Source organism: Urocitellus parryii, chromosome 5, assembly GCF_045843805.1.
Source record: "Urocitellus parryii isolate mUroPar1 chromosome 5, mUroPar1.hap1, whole genome shotgun sequence".
Taxonomy (NCBI): Eukaryota; Metazoa; Chordata; class Mammalia; order Rodentia; family Sciuridae; genus Urocitellus; species Urocitellus parryii.
In genome coordinates this window covers 45,180,487-45,202,891 of record NC_135535.1, presented here as the reverse complement: position 1 = coordinate 45,202,891, position 22,405 = coordinate 45,180,487, and the positions used below count along the sequence as shown (strand labels likewise).

At 42.3% G+C, this 22,405-nt stretch overlaps 1 protein-coding gene and 1 pseudogene across 2 annotated transcripts in view; both read left to right on the top strand.

Moving 5' to 3' along the window:
• Positions 1-22,405, top strand: part of Tph2 (tryptophan hydroxylase 2) — a 93,804-nt gene that overhangs the window by 35,354 nt on the left and 36,045 nt on the right. For both annotated transcript variants that reach the window (XM_026386612.2, XM_026386611.2), the window contains exon 8: positions 21,226-21,352. In XM_026386612.2, coding sequence (XP_026242397.1) covers positions 21,226-21,352 — 127 coding nt within the window. The remainder of the gene's footprint in view (positions 1-21,225; positions 21,353-22,405) is intronic.
• LOC113181213 (ADP-ribosylation factor GTPase-activating protein 2 pseudogene) lies at positions 10,366-17,192 on the top strand (annotated as a pseudogene).

The following is a 22,405-nucleotide window of genomic DNA, read 5'->3' as shown; positions in this document are numbered from 1 at the left end:
GAGCCCATTGCTGAACCTCCTGCTTGGCCAGCTTTGCATCCTTGAGGAGGAAAGGATGGTATGAGGGTAAAGTAAGATCAGACACACAATAGGACACACATAACTCTATAGGAGGCCCCTCTTTGGTCCAGGAGGCTCAAACACACACTATAGCAACTGGTTACTAAACCCCTCTCCTTTCATCTTTTATCACCCCAAACTCAGAACTCCGTGCTGTTTTCCCTATCATCTTAGTTTCTTGAACATTTTTCCAATCCTGCCCATCACCTCCAGAGACCTATGAGGTTTGTGATTCTTCTTCAGTGTTGTCAGCTTTCCATGAAAGAATTCTGCTTTGGAGCTTTTGTATATTCTTTGCTGGACAATGGTGGGCTGAGTGGGTGGAGGAGCTACACAGTGGTGCCATACTGTTCTATCATGGGTGGGCAATGGGGGTCAGCTGCAACAGCCCCTACAGGTTAATCATTTGGCCTCATTCCACATGATACTGTACAGTCTACAAGTGTCAAATGCCTTGTATCTTGTTTCTTTGTATGCATTTAAAAATGTGACAAATACATATTGGAAGACTGCTATGTGCTTGGATTGTTTGAGAATAGAACACCAGGCAAAAAACCTGTCCTCCTGAGGGAATAAGGGAGATGAAGTTAGCATATAGACAGATAGGTGGAAATACAGGCAGGTGTAAGCTCAAAGTATCACTATGTACTGTAAAAACAGAGTAGGGGAAGGAGACAGAGAGTCATGCTTGTTGTTTGTTTGGATTGGATCATCAGGACAGACTTGTGGGAGGGGACATTTCAATAGAACCTGAATGTCCATATTTCAGGGTGGACAATTCCAAGCCAAGAAAGCAGCAAAGCAAAGATCCTTAAGTCTGACAGCCCAAGTGGGTTTTTTGCCCCCTTGGGCTCCATTTACATGAGTGTCCCTCCCTAATCTTGCTGTAATCTGTTGCACCCTATTCTTCAAGCCACTCAGGTTATCACTTTGCTTATGATGCTATTTTACTTGAATAAGCTTGTGATTAATGGGCTGCCATGGTCTTCACTGGGGAGCAGAGAGCCTTTGAGGTTCCAGCAGTTAAGTAGCCGAAGTGGGCAGGGATTAGAGTTGAGTCTCTGAAGCCCCACTCCCCCTCCTAGGCTGGCATGAGTCACTGGCCTGGTAGGTCCCTGCAGGGTCACTACATTGTTTTTCAGTTCTGTTCAGCTTCCCTGAAAGTGTTTGCAGGGTAAACAAAGGTTACTTATAGGACTCCAGACATTTGGAAAAGAAATGCTTCTTAGAGTGCTCAAAGGAGCGTTGTCAGAGTTAGAAAGGCAATCTCTAAATCTAGCCCAGAGGGTTTACAAATGGCCCTGTTTACAAATAGCAGGCACTTTGTTAGTTCCCTTTGAATAACTGGCCCTCCTGAGACCTGTGATAGCGTGCCAATAGGTATGCAGAGAAGAGAGCAAAGAAATGAGATTTTAGCCACAGAGGTCTATAAAATTTTGGGATAATGTGTTACATTTTTACCAAAGTACTTTTCAGCCAATTCATTCGGCAATATTTATGTGCAATGTTAGCAGGGAGGTGAAGTGGATTTAAAGATGAATAAAATATAGTAGCTTTATTTTATTTATTTATTTATTTTAAAGCTGCTCACATTCTGGCATGGGATATAGGAACATAAATAATTAGGAAAGTGTGTGGTTAGAGCTATCATCAGGGTGTATACAATGTGTTAGAGGAGCACAGAGGAGAGAGGGACCCTGAAAGGCTTTTCAGAGATGGTATGATATGAATGGAGGTCTGGGAGGGTGAATAGAAATTTCACTTTTGGGCAAGGTCTGGTGGGGCAGGAAGGGAAACAGAAAGTGCATAGGGGTAGAGGCATGCACAAGGCATCAGTGAGCAAGGCTTGATAGAGCAGAGTGGTCAGGGTCCGGCTTACGTATTAGGGATGAAACCTATTTACAAGGCACATTTAAACTAGAACACTCAAGTTTCATTGTGCAGGCCACAAGGAACTCTCTGAGGTTCTGAAGTGTGATCTTAAGCGTATTTGAGAAAGATGACTGGGGTGGGGATGGCAGAAGCCTTCTGGCTGCTTCTAGTCAGGGAGCTCATATTCTAGGAAAGGAATATAGTTATATGGTATTGAGCTGGGAAAGGCCAGTGAGATAGTACAAGCGGGCACCTATGTGATCCTCTCTTAAAACTGTAGAGATGAAATATTCACTATTTGGTGAATATAATAGAAATAAGGAAATAGAGGGCCTCCAAGGTAATGCTGAGGATTTTATTGGGAAGTCTAGTGGGTAGTTCTTTCTAAGAATGATTGAGAATATTGGAAGAGAATCAGACCTGGAAGGAAGATGGAAGGAGAAAGGGAGAGAAGAAGAGGATTTGGAGTTTGGGTATGTCTTTGAGGTGTCAAGGGTGAGACCTCCAGATGGAGAAACCCCTGGTAGTTGGAGACAAGGGTTGATTCAGAGGTGAATCCAAAGCTCCCACAATAGAGTTGAGGTTTTTTTTTTTTTTTTTTTTTTTTTTTTTTTAAAGTTCTAAGAGTCCTGTGACCATTCAGACAAGAGGAAACAAAATCAGAGTATAGAAACTAGGGATTCATTAACTTAGTGTTGTCTTTATAAGCTTTTTTTTTTTAATAACACTTATTTATTTTTAAAAATTGTTATTTTAGAAACAGGTAATACATGTACATGTGTACATGGGTTCCTTTCCTTGCTCTGTTTGTCCTCTCCAGAGGCCACTACTGATCCTAGTTTTTATTGCATCCTTCCAGAAATATGCTATGCAGACTAAATTCTCTGCAGAGATCCCTTTAATCTTTGCCTATCACAAAAGCATATATCTCTCCTCAGCCACATAGTTTGAATCTATGGAATACTTACTGGAAGAACTGTTTCCTGCTCAGGCACTTTCACCAGCATTGTCTTTGTAATGAAATCCCCTTTTCTCATTCGGAAACCAACAAGAGGGCAGATTCTCCAATTTACGAAGTTCAACTTCGCTACTATGTTTGTTGCTTGTATCCTGCTTCCAAATAACTGCTGAACTGTGGTAGCAGAGACAGCAATAATAAGACAAAGATGAGCCACAGGACCCAGGCAGAAATGAGAATAGAAGCAGCAAAAAAGACATTATCTGAATAAAGGGATTTTATTTCCCTTTTTGGTTTACTTAGAATGTATTTTGCTCTCACAGCTTTCAACACACACTGGGTTTTAAACATATCTTTGGCTTATTTGAATATTTTCCATTTTAAAGGCTCTGGGTGTGCTAAACCTGGGCATTCAGGGGGACATGAATTTAAAAAGTGGTGCCAGGTTGGATTGGTTCCTTTGGGAAAGTTTTCTAGTCTGGAGGATAGCAGAGAAAGTTCTGGGGAATTGCTGGTTTTCCTGGTGGGAGGAGTTGCTTTTCCGTGTGTTTGCACTGGGGTTAAAGGTCACTGCTCTGCTAGGAGGGAGATGCTGTTGTTTTTCCTCCCTTAGAGCAGTGCCTGAGGCAGAGATTTGCACTTCAGTGTTGCCTAGAGAGTGCTTTGATCAGCTGTGATCCCAAGCAAGTCGTGACTAATCAAGTATTGATGTTTACAAATGATTTCTTTTACAAAATACCAATTGGGTCAGATTCAAGGTTATTCCAAATAAGGCCATCCTTCTAGCTCACTGGGATGAGAGGGAAAGATGCAGAGTGCCAGCATGGGCATATGAGCATCATCCAGCATGTATATAGTGGCAGAACAACACTTTTAGAAGTCCTACAGTGTCCCTGATCTGTTTTTTGTCTTTCTGGGAAAAGTTCATTTGTGTCCTCTGCCATGTTGTGTCCTCTGATCACCTCACCCTCTTTTTAGCACAGTTTCTAACTTTGGTTGACACTATTTACACTTTGGGCCAGACAGTTCTTTGTTATGGAGGGTTGTCCTGTGCATTGTAGGATGTTTGGCAGCATGCCTGGTGGCTACTCACTAAATCTGAAAAGTACCCTTCTACCCTACCCTCCACCTCAACTGCAATAACCAAAGATGTGCCTAGGGGGCGATAACGACTCTGATCAGGAACCACTGCTTCAGAATAAGTCCACTAGCTGTATTCCCTTTGCTTTTCTATTTGCCAGTAAGCATGCTCCCTCCCTCCTCTTAGAAGCAATCTGTAGACTTTGTTTCCTTTTAAAAACTCAAACCTGGAAATAGCATTCCTTTGTTTAACCTGTTCCGATTCCTTGCTACATAAAGGGAAAAAAAGTCTGATCTTATCAAACTGTTTCTGCCTTCCTCCTGGCCCCTCTGAAACCTTCTGCTCCAGTCACTCAAGACTTCTCACCATCATGTGAACCTGCCACTTCATGCCCCCAGCCTTCTGCACTGTGGTTCATTCCGTCTGGAATGAACAACTGGCAATGTCCTTTTAATTCTGTAGTATTCAGTTCAGTTGCATCCTGCTCCATGAGGACACTCCCAGGTAGAGGTAGGTGTTCCTCTAGCACATTACCTTACTTCTATTTTAGCCCTTATACCACTGCCTGGTAATTACTTATTCATGTGTCATGTTCTTTTTATTTGGGGGGGAGCAACTAGGGATTGAACCCAGAGGGACTTAAACACTGAGCCACATCTTCAGCCCCTTTTTAAATATTTTGTTTAGAGACAGGGTCTCGCTGAGTTGCTTAGGGCCTCACTTAGTTGCTGAGGCTGGCTTTGAACTCGTGATCCTCCTGCCTCAGCCTCCTGAGCTTCTGGGATTACAGGTGTGTAGTGAATTCATGACCAAAGGGAGCAAGCATGGGAAACAAGAAGATCCAGAATGAAACTGGAGTGGATCCCTGACCCTGGCATAAAAGGGAAAACTAAGTCAAGAGTGAGATAAAGCCATGTATGGCACTGCCAGCAGGAGGTACCAGGGTTGAGACATACAGAGTCCCAGCTCTGTGGAGAAGTCCTGGGCACACCCTGCATGGCAGTGGGTCCCTTTGTGAATGGCTATGCCCTGTGCTGGTGAGTGTCCCCATTCATCCCAACTGCTTTACTCTGATTTCAGGGACTGATGCTGGTCATCCTCCACAAATTGAACGTTTTTTCATGTTCAGTGTCTTTAGGCAAAACTGTGAAACTTTAATGATAGGATATTAAACAACAATGAAAACTATGAAGCTAGGTCACGTGGACCAGAATAGTGTTCTCTTCAAACCACACCTACCAGTGGACCGTCTAACACATTCATTGTTTTTGATAAAAATAGTCTCAGAAAAACAAATGATATTCACTATGAAGCTGAAGAAGAGGATCCAAAGAAAGCATGAAGGTTGTCTCTATTGCCCCCTTATTAAGAAGAGAGAAAGAGAGGGAAGGAGGGTAAGAGAAAGAGACACCAACTTCTTTCATATGGTGCAAAGCTTTCCTTTGTTTTCTTCTTTGGGTAATAACCTAAATACTGTCCTACCTGAAAGGTAGAAAAGCTCTTTGCCACACCTTAAAAAAATAATTCTGTCCATGACAAGCTCACAATTACATTTGAACTACTTTATTGCCTTAGGAAGAAATTCTGTGAAATTGGCGGTTTCTGCTGAGCACTGGTACAGGTGTGTATGGGGCTGCCACATTGGCAGATATGTTCTGATGTCTAAAGTGGATGGGTGCTCCTTCCGCAGGGAGAGAGTGGACCAGAGAGGCAGGAATGTTTCTGCATTTGTCTCTAGACACTCCTTTGAAGAGTAGGGGTGGAATTGGGGCTGATACAATTCAGGAAATTCTTGGGCATCCAGGGAATAGAATCAATTGGAGGGGAATCTTTCCCTCCTTCCTTTGCTGCAGAGGCTTGGACTGGTCTGGTCTCTGACTTCAGGCTTCTTGTTCTCAGAGAATGTTTTGGATTTTCAAGTGTTGTATTTATCCCATTCCCTGTAGCTCTGTCTTAGTTCATTTGGCTTTTCTTCCCTGGGCACTTCCTTCTAGGGAGTCTGAGGTCTCTTTCTGTGGTTCTTACAGACTCTTTTAATATGTTTTATGCAAAGTGGATGTTGGGCACTTGCTAATTGCATTTGCAGGTGCACATTTACTTGTGTATGAGGTTTGCAATTCTCTCTGTGGTCCCTGTGTCCAATGATACCTTAGAAATGCAGAGCTCTCTAACAAGAAATGCAATTGAATAAAACCATATTCTCCTGGGCCCATATTTCGTGCTTTCCTTCAGATACTAGAAGTTGACTGAGGTCTAGGAAATAAAGGACAGGGAAAAAAATCTTGCTTCTAAAATACTGCATATGTTATGTATCTTCATATTAACTGAAATCTTGTTCTTTTCAATTTAGGCCAAACCCTACCCTGGACTAAATTTTTGGATGTAGACCAGAGGAGTCCAGGTGTCTCATGGTTCAGAGGCCAGGTGCCCTTTGGAACATAAAACAATGCCCAGAGCAGTACTGAAACACACAATTAATAGCACGACCCCTGCACACCTTCAGGGAGAAGTAGCCAGGAATTTAAATACAAACATACATTTTTTGAAGTCAAGTCAGTACAATATCTATCTTTCCAGAAGAGGTATTGCCAAAGTGATGAAGCAGTTTGACATAAGGAATTTCTTCTTAAAAATGTTTTAATGAAAATATTTAAAAATATTAATTATATTTTGTGTTTCAGATATTATGTTTAGCATACTAGTAACAAAGGTATACTTGGTACAACATAGTGTAAACACATTAAATCAATGATTCTAGGTTTAGGGGTACATTGGTATGATTAGTCCTTCAGCAAATACTGATGGGGCATAGATTCTGCCCTGGTAATGTCACTTTTCAAATTGAAAATTAACTTTCATGATTAGGAAATAATTCACAACGCCATTGACTAATACTGCTGCATTTATTGCCATAATACAACTAAATGCATTTGCATTAAGGAAGATCTTTTTTCCCCTATAGTTGAACAGTTTAGGAGCAATTAATGTTATTTTTAAATATAACTGTTTTAAAGTTTAAAAAAGGCTTTGCATTCAGGTGATTTTTCTTATAATTGCTTCTGTGTTTCAATTTTACAAGAAGAATAAAAGTGAATTATTTCTGACAATATTTTTCATCTGCTTCTAAGTAAAGTGAATGAATTTTATGCTTAGCCCTTGCTTATGTGAACAGAATCCTCTCTAAAAGGGGCAGGAGATGTCATTTATTTCCTTTTCTTGGGGGTTCAGGCATTCATCCTCGTTTGTTAAGAAATAATATCAGCAGGTAAAGACACAGGCTTTTGCGTTTATAGGAAAGGTTAGCTGTTACTGTCTGATTGAACAGATGCCTCTCACCAGGCCTGCAAGGAGGGGGAAAATACCATCTTGCCTTTCTGAACATTCTCTCCTTACTCTTACCTGAGAGATTCTGGGTCTGCAAACTCGTGGGACTTAAGCCCCAGCCATCATGGGTATTGTTGCTATCCAGCCTTCCTGAAGTCAGGTGTGGCATGGTCTTGCTGCAGAGCTGGCAAGATGAACCAGAGCTTTCCAGAGTTTCACCGTTGCCCCTGTGAGCACTGTTTAGCTTAACTAGCTCTTTCCCGTGAGACCTATGAGCTCAGAGCCAAGCCTGCCCAGCCAACTGACCTCCTTCATGGTACTGTTGTCTTCCTTGCTGATCAGACTTGTAGAGCAATGCAAATGCTAGGGCTTTCCAGAAAATGGCGTGTTCTCAGAAAGCTGATCTCATCTGGACTCCCTTTCCTGCTTTTTTAACCCAGAGCTTATATGTTCAGTTTTGGGGCTATCTTCTCCTCCAGGAGAAGTTTGGTTTGGGCTACACCCAGGGCCAATGAAAATAGTCATCCCTCCTTCCTCCAAGATAAGTAATTTCAACTACCACCATCACAATTCAATAGCTACGATGCTTTTCTTAGATAGCAAACATGTATACACTGACCTTCACAGTACATGTTTGCTATTCGTATTGCCAAGCACTATTTTAAGTGTTGTATATGAATGAATTAATTTAATACAACAACTCCTTGAGTTTTTTACTGTTACTATTCTGAGTTTATGAAAATGAAGCATAAAAACGTGAAATAATTGCCCAAGGTAACATAACTGTTAAGTTAGAGCCAGGATTTGAACTTGGAGAGTAATGTTAAGATCTGTGGACTTAACCCTTACTCTGTGTTAAGCAGTAACACTAAACACAAAAACTCAAAAACTTACATATGCTGAAGTTGAATAACCTTTTTTTTTTAATTGAGAAGTTTGTATGTGATTCAAAAATGACACTTTTTTACTTTTATTTGTTGGCTTTGCTCTGCCTGAATACTCAATGTGCTTACTGGAGAGGCTAGTCTTGTGCTGTCCCATTCAGTCCTTGGCCGAACTACCAGGCTTGTTAGAAGCTGGCCCTGTCCTTTGATCCTCACAGGATGGCTTGCCTGCTCCATTTATCATGAGGAGATATCTCCTGTTTCACTGGGGGGCTAAGGGGATAGGGCCTTACCACAGTGTAGTACTGAAGATAGGAGACTGCTGTGCACCATCCTGAGGCAGAAGGACCTGGTACTGCAGGCCAGAAAACCAGGCTCTCAATGTGACATTGGCAAGCCATTTAACCTCCCCGTGTGAGGGATGATGAAATAACGCTTTGATCTTTAGAGAGAAAAAGCTTGATATAAATACCAAATAAGTGCACTCTTCCTTAACACCTCTTAAATTCATTGAAGGCTCTTGCCTCATAAAATTCCAGCACATCCTTAGTTACAAGGTCCACATTCTTACACCTGGACTTTCAAGTTTTCAATCATTATATTGTGTCTCATTTTGTGATATGCCTAAAAGCAAAAATAACCCCTATTGCAGTGCCTATTGTCTGAAGAGCTCCAAGCTAACAGTACACATTCTATTAAAACAAAAATCCTATACATTATTTAAGACCTGTGCATTGTGAAGCCAAATCTGTGCCTAAGTGCTGCTGTAGCCCTGTTTTTGCTCTTTGAGGCTCTCTGCAGTAACTTGGGATGAAGCTTCAGTCACTTTTTCTTTTTCTTTTTTAAAAAAAACTGATTCAAAGTAGGGATTCCTCTGCTTTCCTACCCACTATACCCAGGATTGTCTTCCTTGTGTGATGCACATAATCCAAAATTAGCACTCATAAACACCTGCACTTGAATCAAAATTCATATCTCCTCAGCACCCTGTCATCAGGGAGAAGTTCATTAGGTACTTTCAGGTGTGGAGGATTGAGATGACCAGGGAACAGTGTTTTAAGGAATATTTGCATTTTAAAATTGAAGTTCAGAAGAAGAAATTCAAAACAATTGAATTTTCAATAAAAAATGTAATCGCCATCCAGGCCTCTTCACTACAGTGTGGAGAATGACAGCCAGGGACAGGACAGGCACGGAAGCTACCCCAAGAGAGACAAAAGGTTTCTGCTCTCTTCATTCAAATTCTGCTTGTTGGCATCATTTCATTCACCTCTGTGAGGTGTTGCCGTTTTACAGATGGCAATTCCAAGGTTCAAAGAAGTCAGGTAATTTCCCTAAGGCCACACAACTAGAAAATAGCCAAGCCATGATCTGGTCCAAATCCCTTATGCAACACTAGAAATTAGTAGAACCGTACTTGGGTTTCACTTGGATTCACTTCTATTTGGAGCAATAGAGCCCCATCAACACCTGCTCTATTCAGCTCAATTAAAAAACTAGCTATTGGCATTTCTCCTGTGCCAGGCTTTTCTAAGCACTGGGAACCCAAAGAGGAGCATGGCATGACCTCTGGCCTGGAGAAGCTTATTGCTTCTTATCTAAAACAAACCATCAAAAAGGGCAAAACTCATTTGAGTACAATAAACTTAGGTCTAAACATAATTTAATATGAATAACAGTACTTAACTCATAGGAACTTAATGCTTTCAATTCGTTGTCTTACTACATTGTTCAAGAACATCAAGTGATAGTGACCTTTATAATTTCCATTTTAGACTTGCAGCCCTTGGGCACCTTGGGGACACTGGGCTTGGCTGCCTTCTTCAACTTCTTGCTCCCAGCCGCTGCCTTCTTGGCCTTGCTGCTGCTGCTGCTGCTGCCCTTGTCCTCGGTGGCAGCGGCCCTTGGGGCGCATGCTTGTCGGCTGCGGTGTCCTTGGTGGGTCGGGGTCCTTGTGGCGCCCTGCTGCCGGCTTCTTGGGTTTGTGCATGGCAGGTGCCAAAAAGGGGCACACCGTTAGCTGGCCGCCAGCTTTTGGAGATGGAGCTTGAAGGAGCCGGTGCCACCTGTGCCCTTGACTTGCAGTAGCAAGTCATTCTGCACCAGCGTGCACCAAGTACTTGAGGAGGACTTCAGCTTTGCTTATCCAAGTGGTCCTACGTCCTGGAGCTTGTTTGAAATGCAGAATGGTGGTGTACCTGAACCTGTGGGAAGAAGCAGACAAGATATGTGACTCTCAGACTTGAGGGTATTACCAGGATTGCTGGACTAGTACAAGGTTTCTGATTCAGTAGTCTGGGTTCTTAATAAAGGTGCTATGAAAGAATGTAAGACAGGAAAATAATTAAATATTTTTACTGTGTTACTGTTAGCATTCAGGGACATAGCCATTGATTTTACTGAAGAGGAGTGGGAATGCCTTCAGCCTGCTCAGAAAAACTTATATAAAGATGTGATGTTAGAGAACTATAGAAACTTTGCCTTCCTTGAAGCACCCATCCCCAGATGACAACCTGTTTTTCCCAAACCAGACCTCAAATGGAACTGACTTCTAAAAGGGAACTCACGTCCCCCACGTTGCCCCCCATGTCTTCAAGCCACCTCATGTTCGACACCCCTTTTCAGCTCTGAAGCAGCCAGAATGAGCTGTCGCCCCTTCTCCTTGCAGCAATAAAGAGTTCCTAAAATTAGGGGGAATGAAGCCAGAGATGGATAGACAGTGTAGATAGGTAAATCGAGTCAGGTTGGATGGATATAGGAGGCCCATTTTGAGTGAGTCTGGGAAGTTGAAGACGGTCTCCTGAGATTACTGTTTACAAAGATGTAGAGCCTGGCCAAATAGGCCCCCAAATGAGGGAACCATGATTGTTTCCCAAGTTTCCAGACAAAGGGGGGAATGAAAAACCAGCCTCTACCTCAGAGCAAAGCCTGTCCAAGGAAGGGACATGACCTTTGTCCCTGGAAAGACCCATAGAGCGCTCCTAGGCACATTCCCACCCTGCTAAGTTGTTTAGCTACAAATAACAGACCAGATCTGCTGCACCAGGTGTCCCTGACTCAGTCAGGCTAGGTGGGGATCCATAGCAACCCCCTAGCAGCCACCAATCAGCATGAGACAGGGAAATACCTGGGATGCCAGATGACCCTCCCAGTAGTTTATGGTGGTTGATAACGTGTTGGGAAACCACATAATTCAGCATGAACACCCCTCTTGGCTTAAACCAATCAGTTCAAATGAATACCCCTTTTGTAGTAACCAATCATCCCTACCCAACTTGTTCCTGCCATTGAATGTGCTAATCATGTTTTAGAGTTGTTATTTGATTTTCCCACTGAGTGTGATGATTTGCTAAGAGATGCTATGATTTATGTGGGGGTCCCTGCCTTCTCCAAAGAATGTATAAAACTGCTGCAAACCCTGGGCTCGGGGCCTCTCAGCATCACTAGTCGCTGTGTGTGTGCGTGGAGGACCAAGCTAGCTCGCAATAAACACCTCTTTGCTGTTTAAAATATATATATATATATATATATATATATATATAATTTCAATTTTATAGATGAGCAAAATACTACGTCTATGCTGGTCAATATGGCAAGATGTGGCTATTGACATTTTTTAAGCAAAATTAAATAAAATCATACATTCAGTTAGTAATACTAGCCACATTTGAAGTGTTCTGTAGACACCTTTGCCAAGTGGCTGTGCTATTGGTCAGCACAATAGAGAGCAATTTTCATCTCTGCAGAAAGTCCTATTGGACAGTTGCCTGCATCAGTAATTTGCCTACATGAGAATGTGGGAAATGGACTTAAGTCTGACTGAGTACATTCTTTAAACTCTTATGATATACTGCTGCCTTAATTTTTGAGAAATTGGGGAAAGAGAGGGAAAGTTAAAGAGATAAGAAACATCTCAGAAATGGTGGGGGGACTAGTAGCCCTTGAAAGAACCAGGAACTATTTCTTTTTTGTTGGATCAGAAATGTTAGTACTTGCTGTTTGTCCTTTAATGAAACCATAAGGTGACTTTTGCTAAGAGTTATTCTAAAATTGTGATTTATTTACTTTTTAGCCTCAGCTCCTAATATAGTACTTGGTACATAATAGGCACACAATAGATGTTTCTGGAACTGAATTTTAATATAACTATAATGTCTGCCTCTCTCAAAAGAATCGTAGTGAAGAGTAATGTTGGTGGACTTCCTTAAATTCCTACTGGGGGAATGAAAAGATTTCCTCCAAGGCAACATGCAAGGTCTGAGCTTGGGTTTTGTAAAAAGATGGCCATATTTGTATTTATCTACCCTGTGAGAGGGCCATAAGAGCGAGCCATCCTAAGAGCTGCTGAACATCTTATCTGGACCAGATTTTACAGTAAGCTATTTAAAATCTAAACTAAAGAAAGTTTGTATATGGCTCCAAAGCAAGCACTGAGAAAAAAATTGCTTCAATACTAAATTAATTCCTGTTATCATCTTAGTGCAGTGAAAACAAACCAAGTCATCCGCCTGCTACGTATCTTTGTGTGTTATCCCAGATTACTTGCATTTACCCACCAAATGTTGTGTGAAAGCTGAAGAAATACCCTATTTTGGCTCAGCTCACCCTCTGCTTCTTTTCATCAATGCAGGCTCTGCACCCTTCCCACTCATCCTCCCTTCTCTCCATGATTTTGCTAAAGTGTTGGCTTCTGTCATGTAGAACAAACAAAACCTATAGAAAAATGTTTTCAAAGACAGATGCACTGATTTGGGATGGGAAGCAAACGCAGGATGCTCACTCACTGCCTCTTAAAGGCTTTAATTTACAGCAAAAATAAAAAAGAAGTTGTTCAATACTGAGCACGAGGAGTCAGCATGGATAACTGATAAGAGGAAAAAAATGCCAGACTCATTTTGAATTTGAACTTAACAACCAGGACCCTTATTTCCCTGCAGCAAAATGATCACAACTTTCTTGGAATGATTTAAGAATTCCCTGGAGACATTTTGCCCAGGCCCTTTTGTGGGTCTATCTTGGCAGGCTTTAGAATCCTCCTAACAGGGCTTATCAGAGAAGATTCCAATTTAGAGCAGCAAAAGTCTAGTGTCTGATATCAGCTCTAGCTATTTTTTTTTTTTTAAAGAGACACGATGTTTTACAGTGTTAACAGTTTTGAAAGGTCCTACGTTTCCAGTGAACAGAGAGCTCTTTTGTGAAAAGGACTCTGAAAAGCATTATTCAGGTGAAATGCATGAAAGGAATGGGAGTTAAACAGAGAAAAGTTTGCCATCACACAGATTGGAGGCAGCATGTGCTGACAGGTGCAATTATGACCAAATAATTGAATCTTTTAAAAGAGATTTGGTGAGATAAGGCAATAGCTGTAGACTAACATTGGAAATCTGTTCCTAATTAGATAGTCAGGGGTCCAGCTATGGTTGATACAACCAATGAAGGGATCTTAAACTACTTTACCTGCAGGATGTGGTTGCATTGTAAAATAGGGCGAAATAGCATATTGTCAGCCCAACAGACCTTAATTAGTGCCATGGTTGGAGGGAAAGTTGTGTGGTCTCCCTCAGACTCCCCCATAGCCTGGAACCTCTTAGCTCCCCCAAAGTGGTGGCCAACTCCAATTCTAAGTGCTTCTGTCTCAAAGAAACTAAAGAAAATGTAAGTTTGCAAAGTTAATAAATTGTTTTCTTAAACATTTGTTTCTTTGTTCATTGGTTAAAGTGTTTCCAGGCATTTCAGTATCCTTGGTCTACGTATGCCTTAGCCAAAGACATTGCAATAGAGAATAATATAGTGTTTATTTCAGATCATGTTCTACCAGACTGAGAAAAGATAAGAACCTTCTTCCTGGTCTTGAAATATAGGAACTTAAAGCCTTGGCCCCATGAGAAGTGAGGTTACCGTACACACTCAATCCACACTTTGTTCAGGATCAGGGGGACAGTTCTTTCCTAGGGTCTCCGCATGGAGAAGAAACAGATGTGTGAAATACAGCACAATCATTTCTGCTTACAACAGAGCAAAGGGCATCCCTAATATTCCATTAATAATTCTGTTAGACATCTTGCTTCAGGCTTTCATTTTTAGTGAAACAATATAACTTATTCTGTTATATTGTATGATTTTTTTCTTCCAAATCTATAATTTCTTTTATCCTGTGTATAGTTGGATTACTTTGTCATTGTAATATTATTAAAGGTTCCTAAGTTGGCTAGTGAGTCACAGGTTTCTGATAATGACACCTTAATATAAAATTCAGGTGATAACTCCTTTTCTACCATGGAGAATTGACTCCTTAATGTCTTTGGACCTCTAGTAATTTCATTTTACCTGTGTAACTGTCAACTTTTTTCCTTTGCTTTTACCAATAAGGGCTCCATCAGTACCTAGGTAGATGGGGGACTATCTTCTGCATCAGCCTTTTTGAAGTATTTGACAAGCTCAAAAAGTAAGTCTACTATGGCACTAAGGGTCCCCTGCTGCTGTAGCCATGACCTCCCCTATTCTCATCTCACATTATTAAGCACTTTAGCAGGGTCTGGCCCATAGTAAGCATTCACTATCATTGTTATTTTAGTTTTTTATCACATTTTTATTCACACAATGACTTAATATGTTTTCAGCATTTTCCTGCGGTTTGATATCTGGTCTAACTTGGAATTATTGTTGCCATATCTTCTTCTGGGATCAGCAGGGTGCTTTAGTATTTACATCATTTGTTTAAATGCGGGTAGTCAGATTTTTTATGGTGGGCCATTTCATCCAAATTCCAACATTGGTGCAGGCTATATGGCCTCTCAAAAAAATTGATCACAAGAGTTAATTTATAGGGTCTATTTCCAGTACAAGAGTTAGACATGTGGAAATTCAGACCCTTTTTAAGAGACTTCGAGCAATTCCAACTAACAAGGCCTGTTTCGATTGCGGCGCCAAGAGTCCGAGCTGGGCCAGTATCACGTATGGTGTTTTCTTGTGCATTGACTGCTCCGGGGTGCACCGCTCCCTGGGCATCCATCTCAGCTTTATCAGGTCCACAGAGTTGGATTCCAACTGGAACTGGTTCCAGCTGAGGTGTATGCAAGTCGGTGGGAATGCCAATGCGACAGCCTTTTTCCGCCAGCATGGATGCACAGCCAGTGATGCCAACACCAAATATAATAGCCGAGCAGCCCAGATGTACCGAGAGAAGATCCGGCAGCTGGGGAGTGCAGCCCTGGCTAGGCATGGCACTGATCTTTGGATAGACAACATGGGAAGTGCTCCTAGTCACTCTCCAGAGAAGAAGGACTCTGATTTCTTCACAGAACACACTCAACCCCCTACCTGGGATGCACCAGACACTGAGCCTTCAGACACCCAGCAGCCTGTTCCGTCTGCAGACAGCAGTGGCCTGGCACAGCCAGAGCAAGGCCCAAACACCGACCTGCTTGGCACCTCACCCAAAGCCTCTCTGGAACTGAAAAGTTCCATCATTGGCAAGAAGAAGCCAGCTGCAGCTAAGAAAGGGCTGGGTGCCAAAAAAGGACTTGGGGCCCAGAAGGTGAGCAACCAGAGCTTCAGTGAGATTGAGCGGCAGGCCCAGGTGGCAGAGAAACTCCGTGAGCAACAGGCAGCTGATGCCAAGAAGCAGGCGGAGGAGTCCATGGTTGCCTCCATGCGTCTGGCCTACCAGGAACTCCAGATTGATCGGAAGAAGGAGGAGAAAAAGCTACAGAATCTGGAAGGGAAGAAGCGTGAGCAGGCTGAGAGGCTGGGCATGGGCTTGGTAGCCCGAAGCTCTGTCTCCCACTCGGTGCTGTCTGAGATGCAGGTGATTGAGCAAGAAACACCAGTGAGTGCAAAATCTTCTCGTTCACAGCTGGACTTGTTTGATGATGTTGGAACTTTTGCCTCTGGACCCCCAAAGTACCAGGACAACCCCTTTTCCTTGGGGGAAACTTTTGGTTCCCGCTGGGACACAGATGCCACCTGGGGTATGGACAGGGTAGAGGACAAGGAGCCAGAAGTGACCATCTCAACCATCCGGCCTATTTCAGAAAGAGCCACAAACCGGAGGGAAGTGGAGAGCCGGAGCTCAAGCCTCGAGTCCAGTGAAGTACGTCAGAAATTTGCAGGAGCAAAAGCCATCTCATCTGACATGTTCTTTGGGCGGGAGGTGGATGCTGAGTATGAAGCCAGGTCTCGACTACAGCAGCTCTCAGGCAGCAATGCAATCAGCTCTTCGGACCTCTTTGGGGACATGGATGGAGCTCATGGTGCAGGAAGTGTGTCTCTGGGGAATGTGCTTCCTACAGCTGATATTGCCCAGTTTAAGCAGGGTGTCAAGTCTGTGGCTGGCAAGATGGCTGTGTTGGCCAATGGTGTGATGAATTCTTTACAGGATCGCTATGGTTCCTACTGATAACAAGCTCCTTGCTTAGGCCTCTGGTGGTGACAGAAGCAAGAACTCATGATTCCCAGGCCAGGGATACCTGCCTTGTGGAAGCTGGGAGGATTTGTTACTTTCTGTGTGTGGTGTGTGAGTGGGGTGACTTTGGAGGATCTTGGGCAAGGTGAATGGTCAGCACCAGCCCTTGTCCTCTGCCTGTGGATTAAGCCCCTATTCTGGTCCCCTCATGCCCCCTCCTCTGTGCTAGTGTCCTTCCAGTCCTGCCCAAAAGCTGCTGCTCGCTCGGCCTGCAATGCTGGGAGTGGGGGGGGGAGTTGCCTCTGGGTGACTTATTCTGGGTCCAGCCCTTGCACAGGTTGGGAACGTGAAAGCCTAAGGCTTTGTGGGCTCTAGGATCCTTTTAGGTGGTGGGGGGCTTGGGCCTTTGTCTGGTGGAACCAGGGGGAGGCCTAGCAAGAGTTATGCTGTAGACCAGCTCCTGGGGAGAAGCTCCGGACGTGCCACTGCTGCTTTTACTCTTCTGGAGGCAGGGGAGTGGAAGGACCTTCTTTTAGGCCTTACTAAGGACTAGAAACTATCTGGCACCTAAAGGTTTCATTTGGGATCAGCCTGGAGGCCTATCTCACTGCCACCACAGAGGCTGACTTCTGCTAGATGTCCCTGACCCCTTCCCTATCATCACTGGGTCATGGCACCCACTGTCTGCGCCTGGGACTCTGTCCCTTCTTCCCTGGTTGATGCCCACATTGGGTCTCATCTGCCCTGTGTCCTGACTGGAGGTGGTGGGTATGCTCCTAGCTGGCTGAGGAAGCTGAGGACATGAGGGACAGAAGCAGGCTCCTTGGGCTCAGCTTCCTTCCTCTACATCATCCTGGGCTGAGGAGGCCTGGACAGCCCCCCAGTGGCCCGCAGGCCTCACCTCTTGCAGCTGGGCCATGCACTGTGTCATCCTTGGTGCCATCTTGCCCTGCCATACTGGCAGTCTGGGCCCAACCCCTACCTGTGGGTCTCAGGTTGGGCTTCCAAGCAACACAGACCACTCTTCCCTCTTCCCTTCCCCAGAGGGACATGACTTTCTTTCAGGACTGTTTGTATTGAAACAAAGTGGTGTCAAAATAAAGCCCCCACGGGGCCCTATGGGTCAACGTTAAAGAGTGTCCTCCATCCTGCCTCCCTGCCCAGTGTAGCCCCTTGCTCACTCTCTGGGCTCCCACCGATACTGGTTGGGCGTCGTTGCTGAAGCCAAGAATACTCTCTCTGGGGCCTCCAGCTTGTCTCTTGCCCCTGTGCTGCCGTGCAGTCCGCTGCAGCCTCGACCTCACCACCCTGTTGCACGCGGAGGAAAGAGCTGGTGTTAGTTGGCCCTTTAGCCCACCTGCAGAGCCTAGGGCAGAGCAACCTTAGCAGCCCTATTCCTCATGACAGGGGGCTTGAACAGGGATGGGTCTCAGTACTGAGTTTAAATTAAAAAGTATATATATATATATATATATATATATATATATATATATAAAAAAAGAGTTAGACATGTAACTAAACCAAATGTGTGTGGAAGAGTAATTAGTTTCCTATTCATCTTTCAGTCACCACCTTCCTTATTCTCCACTATCATGATGTGATTTTAGTGGAACTAAACTTAGGCAGCTCAAAATTACATAATCACATTCAGCTTTAATTTTAAGTACTAATTGTTTAAAACCTGCTAAGATAGTTCCCAGTGTCAGTTATGAGAAGGGTCCCATCCCTGGCTATATTTTCTTTTCTTTTTTTTTTAAAGGTACCAGGGATTGAACTCAGGGTTACTTGACCACTGAGCCACATCCCCAGCCCTATTTTGTATTTTATTTAGAGTCAGGGTCTCACTGAGTTGTTTAGTGCCTCGCTTTTGCTGAAGCTGGCTTTGAACTAGAGTTCCTCCCGCCTCAGCCTCCTGAGCCTTGGGGATTATAGGTGGCACCATCCTGCCCAGCTGGCTATGTCTTCTTATCACTTGGGGAGCTTAAAGAGAGAGAGAGAGAGAGAGAGAGAGAGAGAGAGAGAGAGAGAGAGAGAGAGAGACTGACACATCTAGTCTATCTCAGAGAGCTTGATTGAACTGGTCTTAGGTGGGGCTTAGCCATTTGGCTCCTCAAGTGATTTGGAGGGTTGAGAACTACTAAGTGGCAGGGGAGAGATTTAGGACATACTGATTACAGTTTTATTGTGCTATCCAACTTGATTGAACTCTCCCTACAGCCTGAGCCATGCCCCTTTCTCATTCACGCCATATCTGCAAATTAAAACTAGAGCAGAAAGAGCATAGCTTTGGAGTCAGAAAAAATTTAATTATAAATCTTTTCTGTGTCTCTTACAAAAAGTATGACCTTGGGAAATATTCTTAAATTTGCCAGGCATGGTGGCATATGCCTGTAATCTCAGTGGCTTGGGAGGCTGAGGCAGGAGGATCTCATGTTCAAAACCAGCCTCAGCAAAAGCGAGGTGCTAAGCAACTCGGCGAGATCCTGTCTCTAAATAAAAACACAAAATAGGGCTGGTGATGTGGCTCAGTGGGTGCCCCTGAGTTCAATCCCTGGTACTTCCCTCCATCCCAAAATTCTTAAATTTTCTCAATTTTATGTTCCCCATTGGCTAAATGGGTATAATAAAGCTTCCTTGTAAGTGAGGATTAAGTTAATAATGTGTTATTAAAATATTTAGTACTGAATCCAGTAAATAACCACTCAGTATATTCTTCTTTTTTCCTTCTCTTTTTTCTTATTTCATCAGATAAAATAGAGTCTGGGATAACACTTATATATTCCTTTCTGCTCTAAAATCCAGTAAATCTGATTCTCTGCTATAAGCAATGTGCTTGGGGAATAACCTCCGTGTATTCTTTACTATAAAATCAGATTCTGTGCAAATAAGAAGGCATACAGTTGTCAGAGGATGAATCTAGTTTCTTCCAAAGTCCTGTCCACATATTCTCACTTGGCTGCCCTTTAAACTGATGTGTTTACCAACTGTCTGGCCAATGTTGGGGATGTGGTTTGAGTTGTGGGAACATGATTCTCTGAGTAATGTCATCTGTTTTATGTGACCATCAATCTCATACCATTTGCCACCATTTACTTGCTTCAACCATACAACCATCCACTGACTTTATCTATCTCATAATGGTGGTGGCACCTGGCATTAGTCTTGTAGTACCTTTTAAAGTAATACACTTCAGAGGAACACACATAAAATAAAATAAAAAAAACCCTCTTTCAATTACTTCCTGGCTAATTAGTTTTTTTTTTTTGTCAAGAAAGTGAAATGTTGCACTATTTCCATCCATGCCAGAAAACAATAAAATTCATTCCACTTCAGCTTGGGATGAGGGAACATTTCCTTCTTTGTGGTAATGACTCAGGTAGGCAACAGCCTTATTTTGCTGTGACACATATCTCTCCTTTGCCCACGTATCCAACACCACATGGAAGCTGATGAAACTGAGAGATGTGTTTATTTATTATTATTACCTAGTTCAGTTACCAGTTAGAGAACTGGGAGATTCTCCCAAGCTGCTCTCTGAAGGCAGTTGCTTATATTATAGTGAGACAAATTCCCTAAGGAAATGCCACTTTGATAATGATAACATGACCCTCTGTGGTTTTCTAGTGCCTTGCAAACTATAACAGGGATGTGCACAAATTTAAGGATTAAGAGCATGAACTTAAAAATCACGACAAGCTGAATTACAATTTTGGCTTTCTTCCTAATTAAAAGAGAAAGTCACAATAAGTTTAGCTTATTTTTTTTTCTTTTTGCAGAGCTGGAGAGTGAACCCTGGGTCTTAGTCATTCTAGACAAGCACCCTACCACTGAGCTGCATCCCCATCACTAGTTTAAAAATCCTAATTGATTTTTATTCATGATTTCAGAATTGGGTGAACTCTAGAACCATAGTAGGTCAAAGAATTCTAGAGCTGAAAGGTGGTCAGACATCTGTGGGCAGGAATTAGAAATGTTGGGGTTGATTAAAACTTAGCTTTTTGTTACAAGAGTGACCCCCCCAGCTAGACTTTCTGTTAGTTTATGTACTAAGTTCATTCATTACAGGGGGACTCAAGCATGGGGGTATTCTCAGACTTAAATTTAATTTATTTTAACACTATCTGTAATAGGAATCAGCAAAATTTTTGTAAAGGGTCAGTGAGTAGTTATTTTATGATTGGCAGGCTATGTGATTTCAGTTACAAGTACTCACCTCTGCAGTTGTAGTCAAAAGTAGCCACAGACAATGTATATATATACAAATGGGTGTGTCCATGTTCTAATAAAATATATAAACAGACACTGTGCCAGATTTGGACTGTTGCTGTAGTTTGCCTATCCTGATCACTAGGATCTTGCACTAATTAGTTACTTTAATTTTCTAAGGTTGTTTTGAGGATTAAAAGATGCAATGTATACAACAAAAAATCATGTGCTTAGCATTGAAAATAATGGTGGCTTTTATTTAAAGTATTGTATATCATATAACTTCAGATGTCATTAAGAGTAATATATTACTGGATTTCAGAGATATTAAAGTATGATTAGTGGTAATTAATTATAGTAACAAGATTATATTACAGATTTTATTCTTCTACCAGTGGTAGTTTAAACATGTTTTTGTAATGTTTTTTATTCTCAGAGACACATGCCATGAACTCTTGGGACATGTCCCACTACTTGCGGATCCTAAGTTTGCTCAATTTTCACAAGAGATAGGTCTGGCATCTTTGGGAGCATCAGACGAAGATGTTCAGAAACTAGCCACGGTGAGTTAATTTTCAACTTAAAAATCTGTCTATGTCCACTTGTAAGATGAAGGAAGCTTCAGAGTCATTGATTATGAGTTATATGCAGATTTTCCTGGATGGAGCATGGTTTTATCCTTCCTAACTTATGTTCTTTGAAAGAACAGTGAATTCTTAGTTTATTGACCACTAAAATATTTTTATTCAACAGTTGTCTATATACAAAGAACTAGAGAGAAAATATTTTAGGTTTGCAAGTCATTTAGTCTCTCTCACCATTACTCAGCTGAGTCACTGTGGTACAAAAGTACCACAGATAATACGTAGATGAATAAATGTAGCTGTGTTCCAATAAAACTTTATTTACAAAAGCTGGTAGTGGGCCGATTTGGCCTATGTGCTATACTTTGTTTAATCCCATGGAAATATGAGTAGGAGCAAAAGATATACATTTATGGAAAGTAGGAATTGTATCTGGTATTATCTCTGACTAGTTGATATGGCTATGATCAGACATTATTTGAATCAGCAGTAAGAAACTCAAGCTCAATAAGTACAGAACTAGAAAACGATTTAATAGATGCTATGATATCAGCAAGGTTATTCTCAATACAAACAATATAGGAAGAAAGGGTTGATGTTGGCTGAAATATGTAAGCTGTTGAAGAGCTAGAGTAGAAAGTTCATGTATTGTCCTTAACCCTATTTCAAAGAGCCCAGGTAGGGGGCATGGAGGGGAGAGATTAGCCAACTCCTTTACCTACAGAGACCAGATAGCCTAGATGAGCAAAGCTACCAGAGGAAGTAAAAGGGAATCTTAGATTGTGTGTATTTGGTGCAGATACACATCAATAGCATAGATATTCTTTATTTTCCCCCAAGAAATAAATTTTCTCCTAGAGTTCTTAAAATACACAATACTTTCAGTATATCTTCTGTTTCCTACTGCTGATGAAGATACAGGAACTATGAATATTTCTGTCTTAAAAGAAAAACAACAGTGAACACATCTAAATGGTAATAACCCTTGGTGTCCACATGGAAATAGGTAGGGGGCAGTGGGGACTGAGGTAA